This window comes from Haemaphysalis longicornis, unplaced genomic scaffold (assembly GCF_048455015.1).
Source record: "Haemaphysalis longicornis isolate Haplotype H1 unplaced genomic scaffold, Haemaphysalis longicornis Haplotype H1 scaffold_3, whole genome shotgun sequence".
In the NCBI taxonomy this organism is placed as follows: domain Eukaryota; kingdom Metazoa; phylum Arthropoda; class Arachnida; order Ixodida; family Ixodidae; genus Haemaphysalis; species Haemaphysalis longicornis.
In genome coordinates this window covers 91,321,655-91,348,910 of record NW_027526335.1, presented here as the reverse complement: position 1 = coordinate 91,348,910, position 27,256 = coordinate 91,321,655, and the positions used below count along the sequence as shown (strand labels likewise).

Here is a 27,256-nt window from a genome sequence, read left to right as displayed (position 1 = left end):
GAACGCTGCTTCACCGTAGCGGCTCGCTTCCCATGTTTCCTTGCGTGGCAGTGCTCTTGCCGGGGCTGAACGGGAGCAGCTGAACGGCTGCTACAGCCGCCCTCTCCGCTTTCCCACGTGGCTCTGCGATACCCAGGCGTTGCCTAGCAGGACGCACGGGCTCCTTTTATTTGGGTTTTATTTTCGAGGCACGCGCTACGGAACTCGTAGCAGACAATGTGAATGTGCCGTATTTTTTTAGGGGCGAAGGCCTTAGGGGCTGGGGCTATCGACGTCTCATGTCGTCGTCGTAAGCGTCGTCTCATGTAGACACGGTACTCAAACACAGGGACACTCATTTACGCCTCGCGCTAGAGAGCTTCGTGCTTCAAAGACACGAGACTTTTACAGCACAGCTGTATAGCCCTACCCTCGAACAGTTTCTTCTCCGTCTGCAAAAACGCTAAGGCGCCAAGAATACCCTTATACACTGCATGCTACGCCCCTCCCCAGGTTTCACGTTAGTGGAGATGGCCAGGGATTTTTTTTTTACGTCATGGTTTTTCTTCTAGGGCGTTGTATTGACGGCGCGTTTTCCCAGATGAACCAAGAATGCCCTCGCATTAAAAAGGCAGTATAGCGACAGTATAACCACTGAGCCCGTCACTTTCTCAGTTTATACAAAATCTGGGAGCTCATTTGCGCAGTCGCACTTGTTTCGGGTTTCGCACGGTCATTCGATGTACCTGTAGCGAGGCCATCAGATCTTATCGCACGAGCGACGAGCTTCCCAATTCGTAAACTGCTGGCCTAATGCCCAAGCTTGGTGAACATCGTAATTGAGATAACCATAGCTCATTTTTGCGGTATACGCGCTATTCACGACGACGGCATAACGTACCGGGGGCTTATATTTTCTGCCAGATCTCCAGTTAGTTAAGTCACTGTCGCTCACAGTCGACGCTGTCACACAGTGACCGCCCCAAAGCCATCTAATTCTTGAGTTTGAATCAAGGTTAAGACAGACCAAAGCAGCTCAATCTGACCCATTTGCTACGAGCATAGGACCTTTTGACGCACTGCCGAATCCCGTGTTCCTTTTCTGCTTGTTTAATTCCATATGTTTGCACCCTCAAACGACCTGCACCCTCAATCGCGTAGCAGGCAGCCATCAAACTTCAGGAAAGTAGCAAAAACGGAAGTTATACCGGTGCGAGTCGACTTGTCAGAAGCTTGATAGAGTAGTCCACCTACTGCGGAGTATGCCATTTATAATTTGAACAAGCCACAGCTTTTCCCCGTTCAGAGAGACCTGCTATTTCGGACTCCCGGTGCGAAGAAAGGTGCGGTGGCGATTCCAGCGGCGACGCGAGTTATACAGAGACGCGAAGGCGAGCCCCGTTCGATTTCTGCTTCGAAGGCGAGCGCTCGCGCGCGCCAGTGACCAGTGCTCGGGGCAGCCGGCCGGTCGAAAAGGGCCAATTAACCCGCTTCCTCCTTCCGGCTCTGTTTCCTGTGGAGAAAGCTCGTCGCCGAGATTCCGGCAGGGCCACGGAGAACGGAGGCGCGTTGTCCGCGGGCCCTCTCTGTGTGCGCTGGGAACAAACGACCCGGTCGGAAAGGAATTGCGCGAGCTTTCTGTGCGGTAGACGAAGGAAGACTCTGCCTTCTCCATCTCTCGTTTGTTCTTTTTTTGTTTTGTCTCCTCGAGGAGTTCAGCTGCAGTGAGGTGTGCTATGCCTAATGGCTTCTTCGTGCCGTGAGCTCTTCTGCCAGCATTCTCGCGATTACTCCGGGTGATTAGAAGCGGCCGTGATACAGCACGCGCACGAAACGAGAAGTCTCGTGACGCCTTGCGTGATTGGAGTGCGTGCTGGGAGAGCTGGCGGGGGACGAGCGAGACCTTAGCGCGGAATCCTTGCGGGTTATTCCCGCTTTATATGTAAAGGATACCGCGTACACAAAATTATAATTAAAAGTAAGTAATAACGCGTTAATTTCGGTTAAAATCATGGAGATAAGTTGTTATCTTTGTAGGAGCCCGTTTGTATGTCCAAAGCCTTTGTCGGTGAAAAACTACATCACTCGTTCTATAGGCCTACATTTATGCATTAGAATAGGTTCGCTGTTTGAACCAGTAGAAGAAAAAATACCACAGGCCGGATGTTTGTTCCCTGTTACGACTGTTATATATGCAAACAATTTATGCCCGAGTAACTTGAACTTGAAAGCGTGAGGGTAGAAATGGCTGTATATCCCTCAGATCGAACAGAATTCTTTCGCTACTGCAACTGTCAGATGCGCGATAAAATACTTCAGCGAGCCTAAATTAATCCGCAGCCCTAAATTTCATGTGCTTCGTTTTCTGCGTCTAAATTTCAATAAAAAAAATAAGGACCTGTATTTACGGTGTTTGGAAGTTAAGGTCAATTTTTTTAGATGCAATTTGGAGGAGACTATAGCAGGGGCTCCACAGCTTCCTGGAATCGCACAGCTATTTGGAAAATCCCGGGCCATCTCCACTAACGTGAAGCCTGAGGAGGGGAGAAGCATGCAGTGTACAAGTGTATTCTTGGCACCTTGGCGTTTTTGCCAACGAAGATAAAACTGTTGGGAGTAAAGGTATAACTTGGGTCTCTTGTCTTTGAAGCACGAAGCTCTCTAGCGCGAGGCGTAAACGAGTGTCAAGGTGTTCTTTTAGTACGCGTTACGTTCTAGTGCGAGGCGTAAACGAGCTTCCCAGTGTTTTAGTACCGTGACTGCATGAGACGATGATTACAACGACGACTACGACAGGAGACGCCAACAGCCCCAGCCCCTAAGGGGCTTCGCCCCCAAAAGTTTATTGTCCGATCTAACACGTTGAGGCAAAGCTCGCAGAATGACTAACGTCGTCATCCAGACAAATGCGGAGGTGCAGACATTTCCAAACGCTGCAAGGCAAGTAGAGAAAAATATGTTGGGAATTTTCCAAGCGTTCAAACCAAATACCAGAATGATAAAGGCGATCTTACTCGGAAAACAATAGACCTCGCGGCTGACAGCAGGGGTGAGGAAGGAGGAAGGCGATTGTTTGCACTTATATTTCTCGCACTTGAAAGAGAGAGCAGACGACAAAGGCAGCGTTATTGGTTCCTGCACGCGGTGTTTTCTCTCCGCAATATGTGCATGCACGGGTCAAGTCAACGTTACTAGAAGAAGTTACTAGAAATAAGTTTTTTCTAGTAACGTTGGGTCATGTGTCTGGAAACGATCTCGCTTCTGTTGTCTCGCGGAAGAACGAAACGTAGAGATCAGGAAGTACTACACAGCAGCCCGGTAAACACTGCCCGACAATACGCGCTTCTTTGCCGGCACAACGGCGCCTGCGCACGTGCCTGGCCTGCCATTGTGGCGAACGAAAACAAACAAGAGGACGCGACCGGTGAACTGTACAAACAACATTTCTGCTCTTTACGCGGTGTAGCGAAGAACAGCTGGCTTTATCACCAGATGTGCGCGCGGGCATGTGTTTGTGACAGTGCAATGCCCGGAATGTATGTACTTTCTTTGGAGAGCCTACACACACGGGGACGGAGTTCATGGTTCAAAACAGCGCAAAATGCGAGTCCACGGGAAGACACAAAAACACAGCGCTCGTGTTGATGTTTCTGTGAAAATATTTCTAGCAAAGTTTTTAGGCATAACGTTTTGAAGCGTGTGATTTGCGGAGTAATAATGAGGGTAATTAGTGGGAATCAATGAGGGAAATTAATTAGGGGAATTGATGAGGGACTATTAATTAACTCAGATAATTAATGAGGGTGGGGGAAAACATTTCTTTTATATTCGGAACAGTGGTGTTCTATGGGCTTTCCAAACTTTTGCGCGGCACTTTATTGATAACGTCTATCTGCCTCGTACTGTGCGCGATATATGTACTCTTTGCGTCACTGCAGCAAGTTTTCGTTGGATGGCAATCCTTATGGTTCCCAGAACACACGATTAAGCTTGAATGAATTGAACAAGCCGTTAATCCGCTTGGCCTGAACGCCAGTAAGGCCATCGGAACTTTGCCATGTAATCGTGACCCAGGTGGTGGTGTGGAGAGGGAGGGAGGGAGGGAGGGAGGGAGGGAGGGAGGGAGGGAGGGTTTAACTTCATCACTACACTTCGCGTGATGACGTGCGCTGCACCCCGCGTTGTATACCAGTTCTTCAAGGTAAGTGTAGCCCAACAAAAATTTTAAACATCTGTATCTTTATCAAGTAGACTCTCGCAACGTCTCCTTTCACTCGATGTGGAGCCTTTAATACCTCTCATGCGTTCAATCCAGACCTTCTCATTACAATTTTACGGAGGCCATCTAAACGTAGGCATGATCGCGTAAAATCACATATCAGCAGTTCAAAGCCACAGATTAATACTGAGTAATTACAGAGGTATTATTTTCTGTCGCACGGTCACTTCCTTATCCCACTATCCCCAAAAGAAAAAAAAAAGAACACAGGTTCGCCGCGACCGGGAATCGAATCGGCGTACTGCGGTAGCGGCGGAGTCATCGAGGCCGGTACGGTTTCGCGACCGTTCATTCAAACAGCGTCGTGGGCGCGCTCTGCGGCAGCTCGCCACGAGTCGTGAGTCCCGTGCATGGGCAGGGGCCCCTGGCCCGGAGACCTCGTCCCAGGACAATGCGTGCCCGGGTTCCCCTCTCTTTTTGTTGTTGTTGTTGCTGACGCCAACGGCGAGGAGGTAAGACGCTCGAGCAGCCGTTCGCCGGCCCGACCTTCGGCGGCCGCGATAGGAGGAGAGGGACACTTGAGAGGGACGCTGGCCGTCCGGCGGGCCTTCTCGCGGAGGCCACCGCGCAACGCCGCCGGCGCTGCCTCAGGAGGTCAAAGAACTGCGCGCACTTTCGCTCCCACTTCCTGCAGTCTCCTAACAGGAAGACGGGGACGCTCACCACCGACCTGCAGCAACGGAGCGTGTCTCACTGTCTCACAGATATTAGAGACAAACTCGCTCTGGAGGCGGGTATAACGTGTATAGTTAGATATTCACAGCGCGAGTGTAGTTAGAACTTCCATTACGAGAAATACGAGAAGAAGCCGTAGCAGGGTCCTAGGTGGTGTTGGGATAGCGCAGCAGCAGCAGCGGTCAGCCCGGCCGATTCGGACGTAACCTGCGTTACGCCCTCCATCTCGAGTCGTATAGACTCGCACTGTCGTAAAAGAAAGAAGAGAGCGAAAGCGCATGCGCCACTCCCTCCGGACACTGCGCTGTCACATAATGGAATTCTTACGTAATTATTGCAAAAACAAGTTCATTCGTTTTAAGTGACCGGGTTCTTAGCAGGCGGTTAGAAACCTGTCAGAAAAAGGGTATTTGGGTTGGTGTTTGGCAATATGACTTGCGCTGAATCACCGACCAGAAAATAAAGAGTTCTTTTTTTTTTTGTTTTTTTTTTAAATACTGGCGTTAAGCCCTGGTGCTCGACGACGCATTGAGCACGAACAAAATGTGCCAGCGAGAGACTTGGGCAACGTTTTGCCGCGCAAGACCAGCCGAGCACGAAGTTCTCCTTTTATCCGGCCTGGTGGCTCAGTTGAATATGGCTTATTATCGCAACCTCGTTGGCCCGATAGCGGACCGCAGCGGTTGAGTTTAAATCAGGACCAAGTGCAGAAATGGTGAAGGGGTTTCCTGGAAAACGCCAGGAGAGGAGCGGTTAATTCAAAGTAGGGTTTTGCCTAATAGATTTCTCAACACTTGCGCGAACACGAAAGGTGTTTAGAACAAATACACAAGGGTGATAAGATTTGGACATCGGCTAAAGCTATTAATGATCGCAATTATTGATGGACGGATCGATTTATTGATTTATCGACTGAAATACTTTGATTGTAATCGGTTGATCGAAATCATTTATCTGGTTATGCGTCTTCCCATATAGTCAAATTTCTTACTCTGGATATGTCTACTCCGTTGTTACGTTTTAATAACGACGGGTTCATTGATTACAAATCTCGGTAGATGACCTTGGGATTGTTCTTTTTTATTTAAGTTAACAATGCTTCATCGCATAACTTGCTTGCATTTTCATCTCGAAGTTACAATATCCGTAAATTGTTTAATTTAATTTAATTTAGTTTATTTTTCTAATTTTAATTGAATTTGATCTTCAGCTACATAACATTGCGCCATCCGACATTTTCAGAGCCGAATCACGTAAGCCTGGTCAGGCCTTGACTGTCCTGTTATCTGCATCTTGCACATTGCACTGTACTTATTCCGCTGCAGTTATTATTAGTAGTAGTAGGAGGAGGAGTAGTAGTTGTTGTTGTGGTAATATAGTAGTTGTTGTAGTAGTGGTAGAAGTAATAGCACTTCAATAAAACGTGTTGTTGGGCGAGTTGGTAAATACTCAACGGGAGGCTCAGCGCAAAGAAGACGAAAACGGTGGCGGGGACGCGACCTTTCTCGTCTACCACCGCCCTCGCCTTCTTTGCGCTGAGCTTCGTTTGTTCTCTCTCTCTCTCTCTCTCTCTCTCTCTCTCTCTCTCTCTCTCTCTCTCTCTCTCTCTCTCTCTCTCTCTCTCTCTCTCTCTCTCTCTCTCTCTCTCTCTCTCTCTCTCTCTCTCTCTCAGTAAGTAGTAAGTAGTAATTAAGCCTAAACGACCTGTTGCCTTTGATAAGGAACGCACTAGCACAACGCCAAAGTACAGTATTTTTTGTTCACGGCGCGTGGGTAGTCGACCCTGAAGTTTAAACGCGACCGCGTTTCCTGCAGCGCTGTTACCCGAGCAATCTACTTCCTCTTTGTCTACCCATATGACCCGCTCGCTAAGCTTTGCACGGGCAGTGGCCCTTAAAGCGACCGAGATGGCGTTCCTGCACAATTCGAAGCGGCCGGAAACAAGCAGAAACGAGTGAACAGAACGGGAAAACTAAAATGCAGGGGAGGGGTAAGGGCCGGCTCATGGCGGCTGTAGAGCGGCAATCTTTTTTACTGGGTTTACGTGCTCCAGGAGGCCCCTTTGCTGCGGCCTCGTACACATGTTATCTTGGAAGAGGCTTTACGGGAAGTGTATTCCCCGTTCTTCTGCCTCTTCTTTCCTCTTCTTTTATTTTTAGGGGACATGTCAAGACCAAAACGCAGACGCTTTCATCGCTGTTTTTACTGATGCGGCCCAACGTTCAAAGGCGATAAACAAGATTTGAGAATGTGAAGCTTCCACACTTGCTGTATGCATGCCTACACGTTAGTGAAGGTGCATCGTTACTTGTTGGTTTTCGTGTAGTTAGCTTCAAGGTATGCCTACCTCCACCAGTGTTTGCACACACAAGTTGTCGAGTCCATGCTGCCTCTTTCATTTTTACCGTTTTTTAAAGCGATAGCCGCATCACTAACTTCTACGGAAAAGTCCTAGAGTTAATTTGTGAAACCATTGTTTTCTCAAATCGACTTGAAACAAATTAACTACTGCTGCTCCTGAAACTTATGTTTAATACCTGTTTCCGCTTTTATCCGTCTGTAGACGTCATGACGTCATCAATCCACAGTAGAGTATGACGTCACCAATCCACAATAGAAGCGTTTTTCCGGTCAACAAACATAGCTGCATTTCATCATGTCTACGATCACCAGAAAACACGCGGCCACGACTGAAGGGCAAGACAAACCTGCGTTGCGTGTTAAGAAGCTCAGCGACCGGAATGCGCACAATCTAAGCGGGGGAGCTTTGACTCATTAATACACACCCCGGTGCTCACCGCAGAGTTCTACCCGATAGTAACTCGGGCTTCTATACTCGGGAACAAGTTAAGAACGGCAATAGCTCATGTACGGTATCACTCCGCCAAAGCGACGGACCCGGATGTCAACGGGCGCGCGCGTTTCGAAAGGAGATTGCTATGAATGCGTGACATCACCTGCCTTTTCTCACGTAGTTCATTTGTCGTCGCTGCAGTCGTTCATAAGCACATTAAGTCCACAAAATCACGGAAACGGCTCCTACCATGTTCAAAATATTCCCAGTGACGCACTACTTGCGCCGCGTAGAGTGACATCCGGCTGCGGTGATGAGGCACAGCTTCAACTTACGTTGAAGCTGTGAAGGGAATATTGGGAATATGAAGGGAATATTGGGCTTCCAGAAGCCCTAGGATTTAGGGGTAGCACAGAGGAAGTTAACTTCAAGGCTGTCGAGGGGACGAAAAGAAGATTAGAATGCTGGTGGACGAAAAGCAGAGATGGGAATATTGCCTAGGACAGTTACCACCTATAACAGGAAAAAAAAAAGTATTTTGTGCCTAATAAGCTTTTGTGCCTGCCCTAAGCAGCGCTAGTATTAAACCAAGAGTGTAAAACATGGTTATATTAGTCCTTTTTGGTAAGATGACATGTCATCACCCCGCTTCAAAGAGGAAACCAATAGCAATCATCATCATCATCGTTGCCGTTCTTAAGTTGTAACCGAATATAGCGGTTTGCCGCTGCTGCCCGAAAGTCGTAGATCCATGAACAGAAATATGTGTATCATTAGAAGGCGAGCGCGAATTAGAAAGTGAGTGTCAACGATATAAGATGGGCCAGACGGACCTTTGCAGTGAGTCGCCGAGTATTGCGACATCTTGCACTTCAAATGATAACAGCCAGCGCCACGTAGCGTAAACGGCAACACACTCGCTTCCGGTAGATGAAAACGCAGGCTTAACTCTGGCATCCCACGAAATATTCAAGCTGGGCATCACAAAGGCCGCTGCACACCCCCTCTTTTCGCATCTACAAAGCCATCGGTGCATGCACGCGTGCTAGCTGCATCATCATTCCCGTTCGACATGGAACATAAGGAGCAATGGTAAATTGCTTCTGCCAATGGTGTGCAATGCTTCGATAGAATCTGATTGGTACTCAGAACATATTCAACGCTTTCGTATCGCCAAGGCAGGCATGAAGCAGTTCCTATGTTCTTGTTTTATTTCTTTTTTTTTTTTGTGTGGCCATCAGAGACAAAACTCCTAAAGACTATGCCACGTGGACGCGATATTCAATCCTCAATCGTACTGTAAAACATAAGCGGTGAGCCAAATATAAGCAGTGAATGGGCCTGGACACTCCCTGCGTGATATAAAAAGGAGCCCTTCCTTACTCTTTCAGCCACGCCCGGCGTAGCAACACTCCGTTTAAAAAAAGAAAAGAAAGCGCGTGCTCAGTACAAATTTGCTTACAGGGCTTTAGTCTTATTTTAAGAAGACGGTCGGTGACCCAATAAATTTTGTTACCCGACTTTACGTTCACTGTTATCAAGGCGTGACAAAACCGTTCGACGCAGCGAGGAAAACCGCATCTCGGGAGAAAACGCCCGTTGACCGGCGAGTTCGGCGCATTGCCGTAACTGGGTCTTCTTCCTGAAGCAGCTGCGGCGGCTCGGTGATGCACCGGCCAGCACGCGAGTAGCGGGCATGCTTACGCGGACCAAAGGGGAATGAGTAACTGCTGCGGACCGTGCTCTGCATGGAAAAGGGGGCCACCCAGCGGGCTTTCTCTTTGCCCGGTCACTCTCTCCTCGCGCTTGTGGGGCGCTCCTTTCCAACGATACGATGAATATTACTCGCAGCGACCGGTCGGTCGCGAGCACGCCCCCGAAATGCGGAAGGTCACTCCCGGCTGCTTAGCCCTGCAAGCACCCTCCTCTCTTTCCCCCATCCAACTCCTTTTATGTGTGGCTTTGGTTTTGTATCCTTTCCCTCCCCTCCGCTGACATTACTTTCTTATTTGTACGTTCCTGCGTATGCTTTACATCTTCCCGTATAGCAAAAGGCTGATCGGACGATTTCCATGCGCTATGTTTGTGACAATGCGGCAGCCGGAGGATACATGTTCCAGGAAGCACGCGGCGTGAGAAAGCCAAGTGGGACAAGTCCCGTTTCGAATCGCGTCAGGTCGATGTGTATTACTAGCGGTAGCTTATTTCCGCGGGTATTCTCTTGCACAACTGTGTGAGCGCGCCCAAAGGACGTTGGCGCTAACGAGGAAAGGAAACGTCATCTTGTAACTGCGAATCCTGGCGTTTGTAAGCGTCGTATAGTATACGCAAATGAAATTCGGTATGCTCCCAAGAGATTTTTGGTTTCTAGCTATAACGTTATCTTATTTAAGAGTCTTGAGAGAGAGAGAGAGAGAGAGAGAGAGAGAGAGAGAGAGAGAGAGAGAGAGAGAGAGACGTACCCGACGCAAATATTTCAAAGTGGGGCATATACGTTCCTGCGTAACATTTCTGTGACCGCGAGAACCGTGAATAGTGTAACCTGCACCGTGCGTAATCACACTGTAAAGACGCAGGAGATCGCAAAGAATACCAAGAAAAAATACCGAGCGCACGCCAGCGTGCGCTTCGAGAGGAGCGTCCGGCGTCGGCCAGCTCTACCTTCAAGTCCACTGTGCCCAGCGTTCGTGGCATGACCTCTCGCGTGCTGTCCGCCTCGCCAGTTGACGAGCGTACGCGCCTGAAGTGGGAGCATACACGCCAAGTTCGCGCTACAGACGCCCAGTTCACGAAGCCTGCGGCCGTGGTTCGAGCCCGTGCTAACACGGTCCACTTTGGGAGAGACGTAAAAGCCTGCGGACAGAACGATTCGGGCCTGCCAGTCATGGGGAACTTTCAGCGGCAAGTTCGGAAATCCCTGTAAGGTGCAACAACCGCGTCTCCGATGAAGGGGGAGGGGCCGCCCGCTCTGCTGTTCCTCCAGCCTTGCACCACTATAGTGCAAGTTGCGCAATATTTTTTGCAATGCCATTGCAGATAACACCACCAAGGGATGACGAATGCGTGACCGCGGTGCAACTGGCGCGACACAGTAGAGTGTGGCTTCGCAGTGTGGCCTCGAAGCATATATGGAAGCGATACTGACGGATACAGGTCTGCTGGGTGACAGGCAGTAACCGACAGCGCGTGTGACGAAATTACCTACGACGAACCAACGAAACGTGGCCGTCTTCTGTAATAGCAAACTGCAGCTGTGGCATTGCAAGCTCGGCAGCTGAGCTGACGTCAGATATCGCGCAAGCACCCAACCCACGCGGTCTTTCGCGTCACCTCGGTTTCCGCTTCGATCCACAGGTTTCGCTCTCTTTTTGTGCCTTTTAGTCCTCTGCGGTGGCTGCTACCCGACAGTCGGGTCTTGTTGCAATCTCGCGCTTTATAACCGGTCGAGCCGTCCTCTGCGCCCTCCGCGAGACAGATCTACCATCGAGTTATTAGTCGGCGCTACGTGTTCGACCGAAGAAAACCAATCCGAAAGAGCTAAATGATAAGGTGACCTTAGATATTGCAAGTATTTTCATGCAAGTGAAGGCGCTTTTCATTTGCAAAAAAGAAAAAAAAAAAGAAAATGAAGCGCGAAGATCTCGACTTCTTAAATCGCTTCCGTCGCGGACTACCGGAATCTCCAGCAAGGGAGAAAATTGTGCGGCCCCTAATGCAGTGCGTTGACCGCACGCGAGTTAGATACCGGAGTGCGACCGACGTTCTAGCTGTTCGTTTTTGTTTGAATACGGAGGCGCTTTTTTTTTTTTTCTTTCGGTGGAGCTGTTATAGGTTAGGTTCTGACCGTCGACAAATTTGACGGCAAAGCCGACTTTCTAGTGAATGCTCTGCAGCTCTCATTCTAATGTAGGCACGTCAAAAATATGTCATTTAAATTGGCCGCTGGGACGACTCTATCGTTACGCCGAATTTCATTCACTTGTCACCGTTCGTTCACAGTGAGATCGTAAACGTTACAGAATTCCGGTTAGCTGCCAATACATTGCCGTTTATGGAGGGAGCATCGTTACAGAAAACGGCTACAACTCTTGTTTTACCCAAAATATGCCGGAACAAATTATACGAGAATTGGCCGCTAAGACGTCTTAAAAATTACGCCAAGTTTCATCTACTCTAATTTCGTAATTACATATAGTTCACAGTAAAGTTGTAGATATTGCGGAGTTCCCGTCTGCTGTCAAAACATGCAAAGAAAAATTTGACATCCACCTCAATGCAGCCGTATACGGCTACAAAGGAAAGCTGAACAGTTTTCTCAGAAACTTCGCAGTTGAAAAAAAAAAATCGTCCCGGTCCAGGATTCTAGTCAACTAACCCCTGTCCATCACTTCGGGTTGTTGATCGATTCGCTAACGCGCTACGAACGACTAGCCTCCTGGTTAGCTCAGTTAGCCCTAGATGGGCGGTGGTACCGGGTTCGAATCCTTGACCAGGACGAATTTTTCTTCAACTGCGAAGTTTCTGAGAAAGCTGTACAGCTTTCCTTCGTAGCCGTATACGGCTGCATTGAGGTGGATGTCAAATTTTCCTTTCCAGAAACTTACTCTACCTTGGGGATTCCCCTAAATCCGGTCAACTATCAATCCGTAGGCTTCTACGGGAAGGAAAATGTTTGTCCGCTAGAATAAAGCTCTAGTCCCTCAGAGTGGAAAGTATGCTTAATCGCAAATTACAACCAAACCTGTTCTGCTGCGTGCACTCCTTGGACTGATTGGTCCCCAGTCAACCTAAGCCATGCATACAGCTCCGCTGGTCACCCACCTTCACAGAATAGAATGGCAGTGAACTTTTTGTTATTTACCATCGGTGGACTACCCAGAGTATTCGTGGTTTGCGAGTACTGTTTAATGGTACCTGTCATACGGGAGTCGGGCCGATAGGTGTGTTCACCGAAACGAATTGAAAGCTTGCCGTGACTCCTCCCTCTTCTGGTCCCCCATTTTTCGGTAAACTCCGATCGGCCCGGAAACACAATGCTGAGCGCGCAGTCTTAGTCAAGGCGCGCTCAGTGTGCGGCGCACGGTTGGAACGGGCTCGCTCGCTCTTTGTCGCGCTGCTGCGGCCGACTGTCGCTGCAGGGCCTGCCCCGCGCACAGAGATGACGCCGATAGCGGCGACCAGGGCACGCGACGGTTGCACATGTGGGCTGGCCAGTCCAGCGAAGGCGGGGTGTGGGCGAGATACCGGCCGCTATTATATTTTGACGGGAGCGGTTTGCTGCAGACGGTGCGTAACTGGGACGTTAGTGAATGCACGCGTTTTGTTTCTTTCTTTCTTTCTTTGTGCATGTGTGTGTGTGGTTTTACTTAGGCCGGGTTCAGGCTGTTGCCGCAACTGTTGCAGTAACTTTAAAGAATGACGTCATTTCACGTCTCAGCCAACGGAACTGCGTGGCACGCTGTTTTTTTTTTTTTTTTTTTTTTTTTTTTTTACGTTCATAGATCACGATATGGCTTTTGCGTCGGTAGTCTGAACTTAGACGGTCCGACAGACTGCCGTGACAAAATAAGAACATACCTGCTATAAGCGAAAATTCAAACGATTCGGCTAGATAATACGAAAAAAGTTCAAGCGGTGACTCCCCAGCGACTTCCTCGAACTGTCCTCATTACGTCAGAGAGACTAATTGGTTCCAGTGATTTCCAGCCACCGACAGAAATTAAGGCAAATAAATATTATTGTGACTGTATTGGTGCCTCTGATTGCTCCCCCGATGATACGGAGACGCGGCTTCTGAGGTTTTGTAGCGGGAAATCTGAAAAATGAAGCAATATGATCGGCGTTTGCTGCCTAGCCAAACCACGGAAGATGCGGAACACGGCGGTTTAAGACTTTAGGTAGGGAAAGATAAAGACACAAGCGCAGACTCCAGCTTTTTGGTGAGTAAACAAACTCCAATAACACTTAAAGAATTAAAAAGAAAAGCAGCATGGGAATGTGGGGAGTAAGTGTGTGTGTGTGGGGGGGGGGGGGATGGGGGGGGAGGGGGGGGAGGGGGGGGGGAGGGGACAACTGCTGAGCGTCCAGAGTGTCAATGGTGGCCGCCTCGAAATTAGCTCGGGCTCTCTTTCTCTCTCACTTGGCTGCCTTCAACAGGGCGTTTCAGGTGCCATAGCATTCTTAGGACCAACCAAGTTGGGGATCCTTGTAGGCCTGTCGGTTTGGGTGTCCGTAACCGACGCACTTTCCTGCTCCGCAGCAATCGCTTTGATGCAAGTACAGATGAGGTATGGTGGAGCCGGAGACTAGTCATTTACCGGATTACAATTTAAATCGCAATCAACAAATCTTCCGACTCTTTGGAGGGCTATGTATTTCTTTTCAACCGGCAGTAGGCTTTTTGGCCTCTGGGGGCATAGTCTTCCGTTCGAATGCTTCGGAAGGAAAGTGTGAAGTGGCAGGCATGAGGGTGGATCACTCAACCTCCAGCCACCTCTTGGACTGCCGCTGGCGAAATAAGTCATCAGGGACCTCAGTGGCTACCAGACACCCTAACCCTTATTGGCGCCACACTTATTGGCTATTGAAAGCTATCGATGTTGTCGGTCCACTACTACTTCACTCCGCACAGTAGGAAATACGAGAAGTATCGCCTGGGAAACTTAGTTGTAAGAGGACAGACAGAAACACCGAAGGTGCTTCGACAAAAAACGTATCTATAGGTACAGAAATTTCTGCAGAACCAATTCCACTTCACAACATGCTAAGGTACAGCGTCCTCCACGGCACGGATCTGTTCAAAGATGAGGTGTCACTGCTGTTAGGTCGTTTAAGCTCGTTGCTCTCAGACAAGAGTAATGGCGGGGCCACCAAACGTTTTTTTTTTTTTTCTCATTGTTTAAGTTAGGGAACGAACAGCCACAGGACATTACAGTTCAACTTGTCAAGAAGGCACGCGACGCGAAACATAAGCACCAAGTGAACCATGCTCTTAACAGAAGGGGTATATCAAGCGGGTGACAGTAGGCATGCGTGCACAGTGAAATTTTGGGCCATCTCCATTAACGTGAAACTTGGGTAGGCGCGAAGCATGCAGTGTATAAGTGTATTCTTGGCGCCTTGGAGTTTTCGCTCACGGAGGTGAATCCGTTGGGAGGTGGAGGTATACAGCTCTGCTGTAAGTCTTGTGTCTTTTAAGCACGAAGCGTTCTAGCGCGATGCGTTGGAGAACGAGTGTCCCGGCGTGTTTTTTTTTTTTTTAGTACGCGTTCTTGCCCAAGGAGCTGAAACGTTCTAGAGCGAGGCGTTGGAAAACGAGTGTCCCGGTGATTTAGTAGCGTGACTACAAGATACTACGACGAGACGCCGACAGCCCGAGCCCCTAACGGGCTTCCCCCCTAAAAAAATTCAGGGCGAAGGGATGGAAGAGGCTGGAGGTGCAGTATATAGAGAAGGAGTCGGCACCATACAGACGAGAAGCCTTTGCCCTCCACTGCAGAAGTAAAGGCCGACGATGATGCTGCTCACTACTCACTCCCTGACGTCAACGTGACATCTGCACATACTCGGGTTCACTCGAAAATCGCCAACGCGAGTTCGCTTGCACGTTTCTCTTCGGAGGCTTACGCCATGGCTTCGCATGCCGTCTTGTCCTCTTCTCTGCGCAACCCACCCAAATTGGATGAAGCGCTTTACGTGGTCGGGCAAAAAGCCGTGCGGGTTCCCCCCACGCGAAGTACAGGCTGCGGCAATGCCGACAGGGCCGCGCCCTGCAGCCAGGCTTCGTGTATACGCGCGTAGCGGCCGAGCACAGGTGCGGCCCGTGCTTCGGAGAACGCCGGGGGCCGCCCCGAGATTCGCCCCCTCACACAGAGCGGAGGCCCACCATAACCCAGATAAGGGCAGGAACATGCGTCCAACACTGGGCCGTCACGCGTGAGAGCACCCTGGAAGGCCCCACCATTCAACAGTTCTGCGCGTCCTACCTGACCCACCCAGCCTCTTCCGAAACGTATATAGTTGTCGACTTCGTACATTCTTAGGTTTTCTTGTAATCGGCCTTGTGGTATACGCAAGTGCATCTAGGCAGCAGAAAACAGGACAAATGCGCAACAGAAACACGGACGTAAAAGTTGTATATACACACAAGGCAAATATGTCGCTATCTTTCACGTCCGCGTTTTATGTCGCAATCTTACTCAAGATATGGGCTGTCAACGCACCCACGTAAGAGCCGTGGGTGACTCGGCTGACCAGCTTGGACGTCTCGACTCAAGACATGATGAGAGGGGACGAGGGACCAGCAGGGTCCAGGGCGTCCTGGACTAGAGGGCGCCCCCCACAGGGTCGGTGCCCTTAATCACCACCCACCGATGAGCTTATAATTGCTTAGCGCGAAAAATTTGGTTTGTCTGTCTATTTATCCCTCCATTTAGTCGCGCGGACTACTACCTGGTAGTATATTTATCGACATTTCTCAGCAAAAAGAAAGAATTAGGCATATTTGAGGCAAACCACAAATACATAACTGATACAGGCCGTTTTCTTTAAAAAACGACCGCCATCCAGCCCTACGAAAGTGGATGTCCAGCGAAGCTGTTCTAGACCACTACACATGCTGATGGGGGAGAGTATAAAATGCCCCTCGTCGTCCCGGCGGGGTTGTCACTTGCGCTCGGCTTCTTTGGCGGCAGAGCCTGACGCATGCGCTCGCCCTCGGATGACGTCAACCCCCCTTTTTGCGAGCAGCTGCAAACCTAGTCTTTACACATAGGGGGTGCCATTGTTCACAGGCTCCTTATCATCTATCGTGAAGTTTCAAAGCTTGTTTTGTGTTTTTTAAGGAATACTGAACCCTGTGCTGTATTCCTATTACAAGGAAAGATTGCGCAGGACTCTAGCTCTGGCGGCAAATGCTAAGCCCTGCCTAGCCTGATGCATGCGCTCAGTGTCTTGGGCGAGAACTTCCGGATCCTGCCTGGGTTTTTTGTTTACGACACGAAATTTTCCGACCAACGAGAGGCTAACAGCTTCGCTGTAAAAAGATAATAAGCGTGAGTGTAAGCCTCCATCCATCTTGTGTCTCGAGCGCCAAGCCCAATCTGCAGTAAAAAAAAAGGTCGCAATGGATGGCGCGCCAGCAGTGTGAACGCGGGAAAATTCAATTGCATTAAGCAAATATCGATTGCATTAATAACGGGAAAAATCGAAACAGAGAACAGCGCGGGAGGTGGGAGTGGGGGATAGGGGAGTTTGTTAGGGGGTTCGGCGTCAGAAGATATATCGTCCTTCGGTATTTGCAGCAAAGCCAGCAGATACGGGGCCGATTTATTCTCGAAAATATCGCGAGCACTACACACAGAGAAAGTGTGTAGTGCTACCCCTACCCGGGGCCAGTACGTCAGCTACGAACGTCACTACCTTATTACGCCACATGGAAAAAATATTTTACACCCTTTGAAAACATTTTCTGGCCGTGCCGCGGTGAGTGAGTGAGCGAGCGAGTGAGGTGGTGAGTGAGTGAATGAGTGAGTGAGTGAGTGAGGGAGGGAGGGAGTGAGTAAGTGAGGGAGGGAGTGAACTAAAACGCTTCTATCTGCAACGGCCCCAGCCTCCCGACCTAGGGTAAGAAAATTGGTCCTCGGTTGTACAGCGAATGGATAACAGGCGTAGCGTCTGCGGGTATTTCCCCACACGCCACAACCACCACCACCACTGCTGGAAATACCTCCCGTGTTACCCCCGAGGATTCGTGCCAACCGCGCCCTCTTCGGGTACCGCCATTTGCGGCATACACGGAAAAACACCCAAATGACTCACAAAGAGCCTAACATGCCCGTTCCCGATGGCGTCAAGTGAAAACTATTCAGTTATCTCTCCTATAAACAAGGGTACGTTTTCCTTTTTTCGCTTGTTACGACAAATATGCTGCTGGAACGAATAGGGCGGGTCAGATTTCAAAGTTATAATGTAGCTTCTATTGTGCTTCTTCAAGACGTTAATTCGCAAAACTCTCAAAGTGGTGTTCAACCATCAATATTTGTGACAGGGTTCTAGTCCTCGAATCCAATGTCGGCCTCTCGTTTTGATCATTTTTTTTTCTTTTTGCCGTCCGGCGCCTCTCTCAATTCTAGAACTGCAAGGGCATCAACCGCTTGTACACGACACAATGTCAAGCTCGGAGTCATCATTTACCAACCACTAACAAACATGAACGTGGCGGTATCGCAGCCACAGCTCGCGTGGCGTCCTTTTACGTACATACGCACACCTTGAATCTTCCAGGATAGGCCGCACATTAACATTCCCAGATCTTGTTCTTAGATAAGCATTTCGCGGCTAAAAGCCGCGAGCAAATATGGGCAGGTGCCCAGGATAAAGCTGAAACAGTGTAACGTAGCATCCAGAGCTAAACTTACGATTCCGGAACCCGGAATGTATACATTCACGGCCCCTTAAGAAATAAATGCGCGAAGCCGGAGATTTTAGCCGAGACTGATTACCGGAGATACTATTTAAGTGCTGCTTCGTAGTTCGAAAAATCAGGCCACGCGCAGTATACAGTGTGTTGCGACGATAACTGGAACACTTTAAAAATTTTTCCTGAGCGATCCGCCGCTCTGTTCACGCTCAAACTTCACACAAAGGTCGCATTTTGTGGTCTATTTTGTTTGACACCGGGAACAACAACGGTACTTACTTGTTTATTCTGAAAATAAATAAAAACGATTTTCGCCTATGGGAAAATGGCGGCGATTTGGACGTGCGAGCCCGAAAACCGGGTTTTCTGATCGTCTGTTAGCTCATTTCTAGGTGCATTTTCTGATCGTCTGCTGCACCATTTGGCTCCGTACGTGAATCCCAAACATGCGTTTCACTCTGCAGGTGGTTCCGCCGTTCCAACATCAACTTGCGCTGGCTCGCACGTCCAAATCAGCGGCCATTTTCCCATAGGCGAAAATCGTTTTTATTTATTTTCAGAATAAACAGGTAAGTACCGTTGTTGTTCCCGGTGTCAAACAAAATAGACCACAAAATGCGACCTTTGTGTGAAGTTTGAGCGCGAACAGAGCGGCGGATCGCTCAGGAAAATTTTTTAAAGTGTTCCAGTTATCGTCGCAACACCCTGTATTTATTAATTTTGTCTCGACAGGATCTCAGAGAAACCTGCAAGAAAATATATGCAGAATGACGAGTACTTTGGCGCGGCTCTCCTTAAAAATGTATATATATATATATATATATATATATATATATATATATATATATATATATATATATATATATATATATATATATATATATATATATATATATATATATATATATATATATATATATATCTTTGAAAAAGAACGGTCCCCGGTCGAAACGTTAGAATAAATGTTGTTATGTTTTTCAGTTTGACTTCTCTATTGTACAGCTAACGTCATAGACAGGAACCTTTTCTCTTAACTATATATATATATATATATATATATATATATATATATATATATATATATATATATATATATATATATATATATATATATATATATATATATATATATATATATTGCGAAAACGTGCCGTCTTGCCAGAGTGCTTCTAAAAGATCTTTTCTACCCGCCCCCCCCCCCCCCCCAATGTCCCAATGTACGGAAAAAGTACGAATAGGTTGCTAATAATTGTGCGCCCACTGTCACCATGCTGGAATCACGGCATTCAACTGGTGTGGAGGGCGTCTAATTTAAACCTAGTGAGAAAAACAATCTCACATGCTGCTTTGTGTAAAGATTATCGACCGATGTAGCCTCGTAATTACTAAAAAAAGGAATCTGTTACATTCAGCCGTACAAAAGCTGATAGCTGATTACCTAATTAATCACACTCTGTCTAAAGGTATACCTTTACGTCGAACGTACACGTCCGACGTACTATCGGCGTCAAATGAAACGCGAATACGAAAATATGAACCTGAACAGAAAAATAGCGCGATTTCTCTCCATGCAAGCCAAAATGAAGCGCGGCTTAGTTACAAAAAGAAAGTTGGAAAATGTGGATTTCCAAATATACCAAGAGCGTGCCATTATGTGAACTCTACTAAAAGTATTTTTCACTATTGCACGTTCTGGTTTACATTTTCGTGTTCGCGTTTCATTTGACGCCGGTAGTACATTTTGGATATTTTGCGGCTACGCCCAACGTACCTTAGACAGAGCGGGAAAAATGAAGGAAGAAGACTTGGAGGTAGCGAAGCTGTGCGCAGCCTTCACGACCATCACTAAGGTTTAAGTCCCCGATTGGAAGTTAGAAGGAAGAGTTGGAAGTTAGCGCTGTGTTGTGTGTTCTCTCTATGTCCTCGTCCTTTTTGCGCTATGAATTCATCAAGAACCCCGATTGCAGCCGATTTGCTTCTTTCTCGTTTCGAGCAAGTGTGTCCACGATTACGGCGAACGCTGGAGTATTTTTTTTTTAAGGGGGGGGGGGGGTCAATAGGTGGGTATGCTTGGCTTGACAAACGTGAACCGGGGACGCTGGGAAGTCGTCGCGAGGCGCGCGCTCACGCGCACTCGGTAATTTCTTGGTATTTTTAAGTGCGGACACGAAAACTTACCATTTGCTAAACAGCTTCGCTGTAAAAAAAAAGCAACAGTTGGGGGATAAGGAACGAGTTCCCTTATAGTTGCCTATACAATCTTCCCGTAGTGGTATGCTGCACCGTATTCCCCCTCAAACAACCCAGAAAACAAAAAAATAGGCCCAGGTGTGCGTTAATAGAGTGCTGATCTTATTCGCTTTTTTGACGCCCTACAGAGTGGTAGATTTTCTGCACCTGCCGAAGTTGGAGCCCGCGTACGCCAGTGTTGGTCGTAAACAACTTCGTGTGCGCGTCCAGTAACTATAGAATTTCCGTGCTGACGTACTCGGTGACGCACGAGGTCCTTATCTGTCGCATCGCTTCACAAGTGCGCACATGCAGTCCACATATTTCCCGGGCAGGTAAACGATCCACCATCTGCCCGCCTGTGTACAGTGCATAGTATATATACGTATATATAGCAAGTGTTTACGGAAAGTCCTCGAATGTCTTGGCTTACACTACACGGATGGAAACTCGCGGTTCTTTGCATAATTATGATTGGCGCTTCTTTTCTCACGGTCTGATGTAACTTATTCTGCAAGCAGCGCCACTGCCAGGTCTGGTCAGTGGTCACTGCGTGAGATAAAAACCGGTCAGTCTGGACAAACACTAACTGGTTCTCCCCCCTCCCTTTTCTATTGCAGATATGGCAGCGCTACGCGAAAACAGGGATCATCAATAACTGCGGGCATTTCCAGTTTTGGGTTACGTGTTTCCCACCTTTACTCTTCCGTGGACGTTATATAAATATATGTCCCTCGTTCGCTGAAGCATTTTCTCCGTGTTGAGAATCCAAATTGGACATGCAGCAAACGCAATTACGCCTCGTAGCGTAGGCGGCAGTTCTTAATTCTTTATGAGGCACACAACTCCGTCAATGTCTGAATCGTGTTTCGTGGTCTCTCAAAAACAACCTCGTCGCCCCCGCGAAACTAATAGAAATATGAACCCCTTCCTCACACCGTTGAAAATGAAGAAATCCAAATGGATACTCATAAGTTTCGGCACGCACGTTTCGCTGCGTTGCCAAAAAATTTCGCCGATATGATATGCCCGTGTAAGTTGATCATACCGGTGGTTTCTGCAATATTTCGATTTTTGGGGGGGGGGGGGGGGGGGAGAGGGTATAAATCCCTGGGTAGGGTAGTCGCGGTTGTGGAAGCTTTTTGGGGTGTGTCGAAATCCTTCTGGGGGAAGGGGGGGTGTATAAATCCCTGGCCGTGACATTCTCTTTGGCTTGTTTGCCTTTATAATCAAGTTGTGCCTATGCAAAATTCTATGAGCACGTGTACTCAGGGATAGTGCCCTGACGATGTATATTTTAATGAGCAGAAAAAAAAAAGATTTTAAATTTTAATGATCTAACAGCGGAACAAACTTTACCGGTTCATGGCGATTTGTAGCATCTCATGCGCCACACAGTTACCCGGTTTTCATAGCATTCTGTCAAATTGAAAAAAACAGCTGAGGTTGCAGCAGTGTCTGGGTCTACGTGCGCAGCTAATGCAGACGTCATAATATTTCATTCGCTGAAGCTTCCACAATTTTCCAGGCTTGAGGAATTATATACCACAAGTTGTCTCACAGCTGCGTGTGTGTGCTGCGTTGTACACCTACTTCCCGACGGCACAAACCGATGGTTCCTTCTTCCTTGCTTTTTTTTTTTTCTTTTTGGAAGGGCAGGTAGCGGTGGTAGAAATCGTGCAACAGCATGAATATATGCACATAAGAATGCGCGGATGTAAATATCATTCAGCCGGTTTCGCACGCACCGGCGCCTACAACGGTGCGCTCGACTCCGCGAAGTGTGTCTTTTTTTTTTCTCTCTCTTTTTTTGTTAACGTCCGTCCTTCCTTCCTTCTTTTGGACGCCCAACATAACCGCCTGTCGAGGAGAAATTCGTGACTGCGCCAAGCTGCCGGCAGAAGGAACGCGGCGGCGAGGAGGGGAGGGGGCGAGAGCACGGGCGCATGCATGCATGTCACGGAGAAGAGGTAGAGCCGAGAAACGGTCGCCTTTTCAGGGCGCTCCAGGCGCGACCAAAGAAAGCGTCAACAACGAGCCGCGCAACACTTGCGGGGGGTGAAAGTAAGCCAGGAACTCACGTGGCCCGCTGGCTTCCTATTAGGCTTAGGCACCACTCCCCGACATTTGTGACAGAACCGCGTTTTGACAGATCAACTGTGTATGATATGTTTTTCGTTTTCCTCGCATTCTTTAGCCGATACAGCGATGTAGTCAGCTGCCTCCCGTTTCGTCCAAGTAGAAGGAAGCGCACTCCCCCAACACTTCCTTCTGGTAGCAACGCTGGAGCCACTGATCGACGATGCAGCAGTGGAGCGTGGTGGTCAATCGAGGGCAACCCCGTTCCGCGTGTGTACGTATCGACCAGTGTACCGAGATAGCGGAAGTGACAGGTCGCGCAGCACGTGCGCGCTTACCATGGTGTAGACACCGATGCAGACGCCCGCAGCGAAGAGCTCGCAGCATCCGAAGGAATTCACAATGGCCATACTTTGCAGCGCCGAGATCGTCGATGCACACGGCTGTCGTCGTCGATCATCAACGGGGTTGGGCCGCCGGGGGACCGAGCATGGGCGGCCTACATCTCGCGGCCCGCGTAGAGGTCCTCGCGCTTCTCACCACACACATCACGACGACCAGTGACACCCCGGGGGAAGCAGAACTGCAGCCGCGCCACGACTCCGCACATCCTCTGGCCGCCAAGAAGAGGAGGGTTCACGGCCTTCGCGGCCCCACGGCATCGCTCCCACCGACGTCGCTGCTGCCGCCGCCGCCGCGACGGGCCGGTGCGCAGGGGGGCTGTCCGGGCACCGACGGTTGCACACTTCCTCCCCGCGTCGGAGGTACCGAGATCAGCGAACCACGGCTACCACGGCACGGCACCACCGGTGACAGTACCATTTGTACGGCTCCTATCACACTGACTGCGGGCTCCGGGAGCGCGAAGCCACAGGTCGTCGCGGATGGGTCGCGTTTCGCTGAGGAAGTCCACAGGTGTGTGGCACCTTTCCAGTATGCAATGAACGCCGACGGGCGGGTAGGCGGCGAGAGTGGCGGAGAGGAAAGCGCGTGGGGGGCGAAGGGAACAACACCCCGCCTCCTCCCCCCCAGATCTGCGGGGAGAGTGAACCGCTTCCTCCCGGTTGTCTGGTTGTGGCATTCGTTGCGAGAGCGACGGTGCGGGTCGGCCGTGGGGCCACGTAGCAGCTGTTGGGAGAGGAAAGGGTACGCCGGGAGAGGGACCGCAGCTGCGGCGGCTGCTTGAATGCAGGCGGCGCTCGCAGTCATACCGCCTCAAGCCAGCTGTGAAATAATGTTTTGTTGCCGTTCCGAGAGGGAAAAAATCGAGCTCTTCTGAGAGACGTGGAGGGGTTGCGTTCAGTGAAGTGAGCGCGTATGGCTTTTCCCTTTGTGTCATACCTTCTAGTCACGAAACTGTAGTTTCATCTCTGCAAACGGGAAAAGCATCTGAGTCAAACATAACAGGCGTGCTCACGCACGCCTGCACATTGTACTATGTACGCTTGTAGGCGTAAAATATAAACAGAAAAAAAAATTATCAGGGGTCATGTTGTTTAGATAAAAATTTACGACAAGAGAACGTCTTTGTGCATTGTTTGCTTCGAACTGTTTTCGCTTCAAATGTGGGCTATATTCTACGCGTAATTCTTATTGAGTACCTGGGATTTTATTGTCTTGTGCCCTTATTCGTGTATGTTATAGCGGCCTGTTTACGTCATAAATATTTGTAGAGCAGATAATTTATACGACCGTTTATCCTTCTTATTGTTCAGATGCATGTGCCTTTATTCACATAACTGGTATCCAACGTCGAATAAGAACTCGTTGTTTTAAACAGATGTTAAACGGAAAATGATACAGCGAGAGAGGTAGACGTCTTTCTAGTACCCGCCGCGGTGTCACTAGGGTTACCAACCGTCCCGGATTTTGCGGGACTGTCCCGACTTTTTATACAACGTCCAGCATGCCGCGCCGTCCCGGTCGGGACAGCTATAAGTGTCCCGGAATTTATTTATTTATTTATTTATTTATTTATTTGGTCAATACTACCAGCAGCCTTTTAGCTGCCAAGGCAGGAGTGTACAAAGCAGTGAAATGGATTTTGCAAACTGCGAGCACAGAATTAGAGGAACAAGGGATAACTTAGACATATAACACAAACATGCTGAATTTCAAAGAACGATAAAAAAAAAAAAACACTGAATTCTGTGATGTGTAAGGAACAAGTTCGTAACAGTACGATTTGGCATGTAAATGACAAAGTACACACTGGAAAAAACTGTGCGATCGATCAGGCGTAGCACTAGTTGTAGCTTATGCAGAACAGAAAAAGGCAATAAAGTCATATATATAGGCCATAACTGCTTTCAATGGCGTCAACACAAAAAATACATGAGCAGGAGAAATACAGGCGTAGAAAAAAACAGCAGAGACAACAGCCAACACGTCGGAATAGATATTATAGAATGGTTCAGCGACACTCAGATGTACGAAACCAGAGGGAAGCAGTTGTCGGGTTTCAAATAAGACATGCAGGTTGAGTTCTGTGTTCAAGGATTAGAGCCGAGCGTAGCCAAAAAAGAATTCAAGGATGACGCATTTACCACTTCGTACGAAAGAACGTTCCAGTCCCTAATCGTCCTTGGAAAAAAAAGAGAAACGGTGGGCGTTTTTTTTACTACGAGGAACCAGAATTGTCTTATGCTTCCTTCGTGTGTCGCGCGCTGTGTTATATTGAACATAGTCATGATAGTTTAGTCTAGTGTGCCCATTGACAATGTTGAACAGGGTTTTGAGGCGGTGAACTTGAGGCGGTTTTGAGGGTTTTGAGGCGGTGACTTGTTTTTGACCGTCCAGTTAGACATTTTTATGCGATCCAATGGGCGCTCAACAAGGCGCACCGCGGTACGGAACACAGAGTAAGCAGGAATTTGCCTAGGCAGAGCTTCAGGTAAAGCTGAACTTTCGCCTGAAGTGCGACAACTTTTACGAGTACATTCTCCAGCAAAAGCAGTTGTGGCGAACAGCACGTAGCCAGCTGAAGTACCACTTCAAGAGGCCGCAACAACAAAGAAATAATAGATTCGTTTGGAAGATACTGGAATAAATAAAACTGTTTTCGTGGCCTCCCTATGTTACGGTACACTACGCACCCCTACCTCCCCTCCCCCCCCCCCCCCCCCCCCACCGTCCCGATTTCTTTATAACTGAAGAGTTGGTAACCCTAGGTGACACAGTGGCTATGGCATTGTGCTGCTCAGCCCAAGGACGCGGGTTCGATTCCCGGCCACGGCGGCCGCTTTTCTAATGGAGGCGTAAAGCAAAAACGCCCGTGTGTTCGAGATTTCAGCGCACCTTAAAGATCATCAGGTGGTCAAAATTAATCCGGAGAGAGGGAGAGAGAGAGAACAAACTTTGACCTAAGTCCACATCCTAATTTGAAAGTTCAATTCACCGGATCCACGTAGTACTCCAGAATGCCCCTGCGGATCCGGTGCACGTGTTTGTAGATTGCTTCCTGGGCAGCCTGGATGTTTACTCTCGGCGGGGGAGACAGTCAGAGCTCGCAGGAGGTGATGGAGGCGAGGGATGGGGAAAGAGATGGCGGGGTGCAGTCCCAATAAGAATGAGGGACGTATGGGTAGGAAGAACAGGTGGGACAGGAAGGATGGCCAGGGCACCGATAGATGCAGTGAAGAATGTGATGGGAGGGAAGTGAAGAGGTTTGAGCCTGCCGAATGAGGCACGCAGCCTCACGAGTTAGACGGGAACTGGGGGGTGGGTATAGGGTGCGTGATAGGCGGTGCGCGTGTAATTGGCAACGGCGGGAAGCGCGTTGTTGAGTACGAACCGTCGGCGGGTGGTACAAGGTTGGCCAGGAGATGGGCGGACCCGGGGAAAATATTCGGGTGAGCGCGTTTGCTAAGGCGTTTCCGCACATGCCAGCGTGGCCAGGAACCCAAACCAGCTAGTGTGAAGCGTGGCCGAGGATTCGATGCAAGTATCGGAGTGACGAAGGCAGTGGTGTGTGGGTGGGTCTCATGGTGAGCGAAATTACGAAGGGCTGATTGACAGTCGGAGATGATATATACTGGCGTGGTGGTAGGAATAGAAAGAGTAGCGTGATCTATTGCAAGGGCAATGGCGTATTCTTCGAGGGAGGTCGAATCCGGTGGGGAAAGAAAGGAAAACGTGGCAGTGTCTAAAGAAGGGAGTTGTAGAAATGAAGCCGTGCCCGTTGAGTTTGAGGGGATGTCGCTGGCGTCAGTAAAGTAAACGATGGAACCATGGGAGAGTAGAAAATTAATTCGTTTGGAGAGGACCTGAACGCCCGGTGCACGACGAGCAGGGTGTCGATCAGCGTTCGTGTTGCGGGGCAAAGACTCAACCCGTAAATTAGCGAAAGTGGCCCAAGGAGGGAGTTCCGGTGGTATGGGGGGTAGAAAGTGTATTGAGAATAGCACGACCTTGGGCGGAAGACTGCATGCGTTTTAGTTGGGCCTGGCGATGGAACGTGATGCGTTCTTCAAGAGTATTGCATATCCCGAGTTCCAGAAGGGTGGCGCTGGGGGCGTAGGAGGGTACTCCCGCAGCGATGCGGTAAAGTGTACGGAGGGAGGCCTCGAGGGGCGAGAGTTGAGATGGCGAGGGTTGCAAATACGGAATTGTATACAGTCGAATCCACTTATAACGATACCGCTTATAACAATATATCGGATATAACGATGGACAACGATTGCACCGTCCAATTTTGTATGCTTTCTATGGTAAAATAACCCGCTTATTACGATGCTCCCGAGCCGCGATATCGGATATAGCGATTGAATCCGCTTACCGCGCGCGCCGAAAATGAGAGCTG

The 27,256-nt window shown here is 49.0% G+C and overlaps 2 protein-coding genes across 2 annotated transcripts in view; one reads left to right on the top strand and one right to left on the bottom strand.

Moving 5' to 3' along the window:
- Rcd6 (Reduction in Cnn dots 6) overlaps positions 1-23,520 on the bottom strand; it is a 75,722-nt gene extending 52,202 nt beyond the window's left edge. The window contains exon 1 of the mRNA XM_077703780.1: positions 22,794-23,520. Within this exon, the coding sequence (XP_077559906.1) occupies positions 22,794-22,865 (72 nt within the window). The 5' untranslated portion in view covers positions 22,866-23,520. The remainder of the gene's footprint in view (positions 1-22,793) is intronic.
- Spt20 (transcription factor Spt20 homolog) overlaps positions 1-27,256 on the top strand; it is a 100,698-nt gene that overhangs the window by 27,715 nt on the left and 45,727 nt on the right. The gene's annotated exons all lie outside the window — the stretch shown is intronic.